Genomic DNA, 4532 nt, shown 5'->3' with positions numbered 1-4532 from the left:
GGAAAATAAATAAATTTTGTCCTAAGCTTATAGCATGTGCGTGTGTGTGTGTGTGTGTGTGTGTGTGTGTGCGTGCGTGCGTGTGTGTGTGTGCGCGTGTGTGTGTGTGTGTGTGTGTGTGTGTGTGTGTTTCGTGGGCTCCCTATGTTATTCTTCCATTCACAACCCGGAGACCCCTGCTCCTACTTCGTTCCTTTTCTCCCTGTATCCCTCTTTCCCTCCTGAACGTTCCCCACGGAGACCCCAAGACGCCCCCACCACTAGCCTTGACAGCGCATCCAACGATGTGTATGTGTCGCGTGACACGCTGCAGGCCGACCGCCTGGTGTGCAACCAGCGTGCTAGACCATTTTGTCTGTTCTCTGGCCTCCTCTTTTTACCTCCTCTTGTTCTAGCGAGGCAGCAACCCTACTTACTGCGGGAGAGGACAAGACACATAATACCCTAGTTACACGGGCGCTTTGAACCGTCGTTGAGTTCAATTCCACTTATCAGCCTCAGCTGTGATTGAACTTAACTGAGATGGTGCTACACGGCTCTCTAGAACCCAGTTGAAGCCAAAACGAAACTAGCTCTTGTGCCATGGGGTCCGTCTAATTGTTAAAGTAATTTACTCGGGGACACACCTTTTATTTATTATAACTATATTGTACATTATGTTCAATACCTTGTTGATTTTTAGCGGCGTTTACACGAGTACCAAAGCAGATTCAGGGCTAAGTTGCGCATATTTTCGGCTAAGTGGTGCAAGCTACCGTCCGCTACGGTGGGTGCGCCCATTACTATTTTTCCATTCACACAGCTGGTCCCGCCGCCATCTTCGCTCGTTTGGTGGCTTGCCGGCTAGCCGAGATCGTTTTAGCGACAGCTCGGACGCCTAAACCTATTCCTTCCCCGATATTTTGCTGCTACGATTGGTTTAGAGGCCTCCCCCTGCATTCCAAAACAGTAAGTGCCTCGCAAACGATGGCCGGCGGCAGCGGTCCCGCGGACAGGCGCCATTTTACCTCCGTTGGGGAAGTCCGTTCAGTTGAACTGAGGTAGGTATACGCTTAGTTGAACTCAACTGTCATTTGTGGCTCGATGATAGTTGGCGCCGCTGTGTAACTCCGGCCGATCGCGATTAAGTCAACTGGCGTTGACTCAATGGTAGTTGAGAGCGCCCGTGTAACTAGAATATAATCCGTCTAGAGTCACTCTAGACCATGGTGCATGTGAAACATTTAGCTGCTCGCAATTGTTAATTACAGGCCGATCATATGCTTCTGTTTTTCTAAAAGTAAATATAAAAATACGGCCATTCAAGATGGCCACCGTGTTCTTGAAACTCTCCCCCCGCCAAAAGAAATATATATATATGTTTTCTGTGTACGGCCCTGGTCCAACCTGTCGTGTCGACATAGTTATGTAATCATGCGTGTATATAATTTATTTTTCTTTGGCCACTGCAGTAATTTGTGGCCAGGAGATCAAAAAGGAATACTCCCCGCCGATGCACTGTACATTACCCAAAACACACAAACAGAGGGGGGATCGGTGGCCGAGAGGAAGAAGAAGACGCCGTTGTGAACGGCCGTGGAAAAATGATCTCTGGTTAAAACACCTCATCGGCCACTGGCCGAGTTATTTCTAAGTCTTCGGACGTCGTCTCCAACGAATATAAGGTCATACCTCCACGTCTGCCAACCGGCAACATCGTCCTCAACTCCGTATTTCTCCACGCCGATCTGACTGCTAGGCCATACACGGCCCCGGACTTTCGAGACGCCATCAAAGATGTTATCGACCTGAAAGATGTCAAAGCCACCGGACAATTTCAGATGAGTCATGTGTGGATGGTGACCTGCGTCAACGCCCTCGCCAAAGAGAAGCTTTGCAGTCGTGGTGAGTTGGTCGTGAAAGGCAAGAAATGCCTTGTCCTTGACCCGGACACCCGGGACCTCAAGATCAAGCTTATTTGGCTTCCGGACTACCTCGAAGATAGGCGTATCATCGAAGCTTTGGCGCCTTACGGCACAATCCGTAACATCAACCGAGAGAAGTGGCGGTGCCCCGGCATGGAGCACATGGACACCCTCAACAGGGAAGTTAACATTACCCTGCATGAAGGAATCACCACGGAGAGAATTCCATTCCTACTTAAAGTGTATGGATGTCAATCGCTCATCCTTATTCCAGGAAGACCCCCCTTGTGCCTCAGGTGCAACAGGGTAGGACACGTCCGCCGACAGTGCAGAACACCGCGCTGCTGGGAATGTAAACGCTACGGACACACCGCAGACGACTGCGTCACAACTTATGCAAGCAAGCTTCGCGGAACAATATCCCAGGACGAAGAGGAACGGTCTGAGCTCCTGATGGATGTCTCGGAGGTTGTCGACGCTTCCGGGCACACACCACCCGCAGAATCTTTTAAGAGCCAAGCCGAAAGTGACCTTTCAGCAGCAGTGACCGACCCCCAAACCACGGAAAACGATCCAGAACTCCTCCCTGAACCATCCCCCCCACCTGACGATGATGACGACAACTCGTCCACAACCACGGTCGTCGGCGAGGATGCTGCAGCAAGTAGAGACGACGCCACCACCACCTTTGAGGTAGCACCAACGACCATCGGGTTGGATGCAGACGTGCTGAAGCCGCAAGATCTTTCAGAAGGACTCGGCTATCAGTCTGGCACTGTTGTAGCTGATGAAGGGGCTGTCGCAAAATCGAGAAAAGATAGAAAACAGGTAGGAACCAGACACCAGCCGTATCGAAAACAAAGTAGCCATAAGACGCTTGAAGATGGTCATGAGGGGCTTTAGCTCACCCTAATGCCCCTCATAAAATCCGCCCTGCCTTTGCATTTTTTAACGTTAAATGTAAGGGGCTTAAGGTCTGAAAGGAAACAGTACCAACTTCTAAGGCTCTTGAATCACGAGCATATTGACATAGCCGCAATACAAGAAACGAAATTGTCATCAGATGAAGACGTGGCGGAGGCTTTAGAGCCTTTTCGGAAGGACTTCGAAATATGTGTGAGTCAAGCAGTAGGCCTTTCTGCCGGTTGTTTTCTGTTTCTTCGTAAAAAGCTTGGCTATTCGTCTGTTTTCTTGACCAGAGACCAGGAAGGGCTTCTCATTTTATGTGACCTTTCTTTAAGACAGATCAACTGGCGTTTTATTTGTATATATGCTCCTAACACGGTGAATGGAAGGACCTCTTACTTCCAGTTTCTAGCAGATTTTCTGGACACCGACAAAACAGTTGTACTAATGGGAGATTTTAATTGTGTCTGTAGCGCAGAAGACCGTGCGCTACAGCAGACACGGTATGACAAAAGCTCTGCGTTACTCATTGACATACTCCAGGAGCGCAACCTTGTAGATGTGGCATGTCGGAAAGACCAATCAATACGCTTCACCCACTTTCAAGGTGTTTCACACGCTCGTCTTGATAGAATATATGTGTCAGGCGATGCATTTATTTAATGAAGAACTATAGCGTTAAACCAGTGTTCTTTTCTGACCATTGTTTAGTTTCTGTTAGCTTCGGGACGAAAACTCTCCGTGTTTTTCGGCCCAAATGGGAACTCTGGAAGCTTAATGTGAAGCTTCTAAAGGATGAGAAGTTTTCAAAAGGAGTTTCATTAATTCTGTCAGAGAGCCTTAAGAATAGTAATATGCATATTTTTGCAATATGGGACGGTTTTAAGCAAGAGGTAAAAAACTTGGCAATTGAACGCTCTACAGCAATATCTTACGAAAACAAACAGGAACAGCGCGAACTCTATAAAACTCTTTCGTTATTCCATGAGATGGAAAGCATTAATCCCGGTTTTTACAACGACGACATCAATGTCACCAAAGCACAGCTTCAAAAATTCGAGGCAGAAAGATATCGGGGAGCTGTAATACGTTCTCGCACGAAAAAGTTTTTGCTTGGCGAGCAACCCACTAAACGATCCCTGGATGATGAGAGGCGATATGCCCTATCGAAAGAAATATTAGAAATAGATCAAGAAGGCATAACTATCAAGGAGCCAACCTTGATTGTCAAAGCATTTGAAAACTACTACTTAAGCATTTTTGGCAAGGCTATTCACACAGGCAATGCAAAGGATGTTGATAACTTGTTATCATTGATGCCTGCACTTAGTGAAGACAATAAAAATATCATAGAAGGCCCTATAACTTTAGATGAAGTCAAGGCCGCCATCGACTCTCTACAAAATGGCAAAACACCAGGACCCGACGGGCTTAGCGGAGAGTTTTACAAAAAATACGGAGACAAACTTAGTCAAGTGTTACTTGACGTTTTTCATGACTCCTACCAATGGAAGACGCTTCCTCCATCCTTTTACGACTGCCATACTGTCCTAATACCCAAGACGGAAGACGTGGAACAGAGGCAAAAAGTTGAAAATGATAGGCCAATATTACTTCGCAATGTAGATTACAAGATCTTTGCTAAAATATTGAATGACAGACTCCAGCTAGCAATCGAAGACCTTATTGGTGAGCACCAAACATGTGGTATAAAAGGAAGAA

General features: G+C 47.1%; 1 protein-coding gene across 1 annotated transcript; it reads left to right on the top strand.

The window, feature by feature from the left end:
- Positions 1–1661: 1661 nt before the first annotated feature.
- On the top strand, positions 1662–2842 carry LOC115325330 (the record flags this gene model as incomplete). Its single annotated transcript, XM_040222749.2, has 1 exon — positions 1662–2842. A coding segment is annotated over one exon (1146 nt), but the record flags the coding sequence as incomplete, so codon positions are not given.
- Between the last annotated feature and the right edge of the window lie 1690 nt (positions 2843–4532).

This window comes from Ixodes scapularis, unplaced genomic scaffold, assembly GCF_016920785.2.
Source record: "Ixodes scapularis isolate PalLabHiFi unplaced genomic scaffold, ASM1692078v2 PGA_scaffold6__148_contigs__length_123643588, whole genome shotgun sequence".
In the NCBI taxonomy this organism is placed as follows: domain Eukaryota; kingdom Metazoa; phylum Arthropoda; class Arachnida; order Ixodida; family Ixodidae; genus Ixodes; species Ixodes scapularis.
The sequence above is the reverse complement of the archived record's forward strand: the minus strand, read 5'-3'. Positions and strand labels throughout refer to the sequence as shown.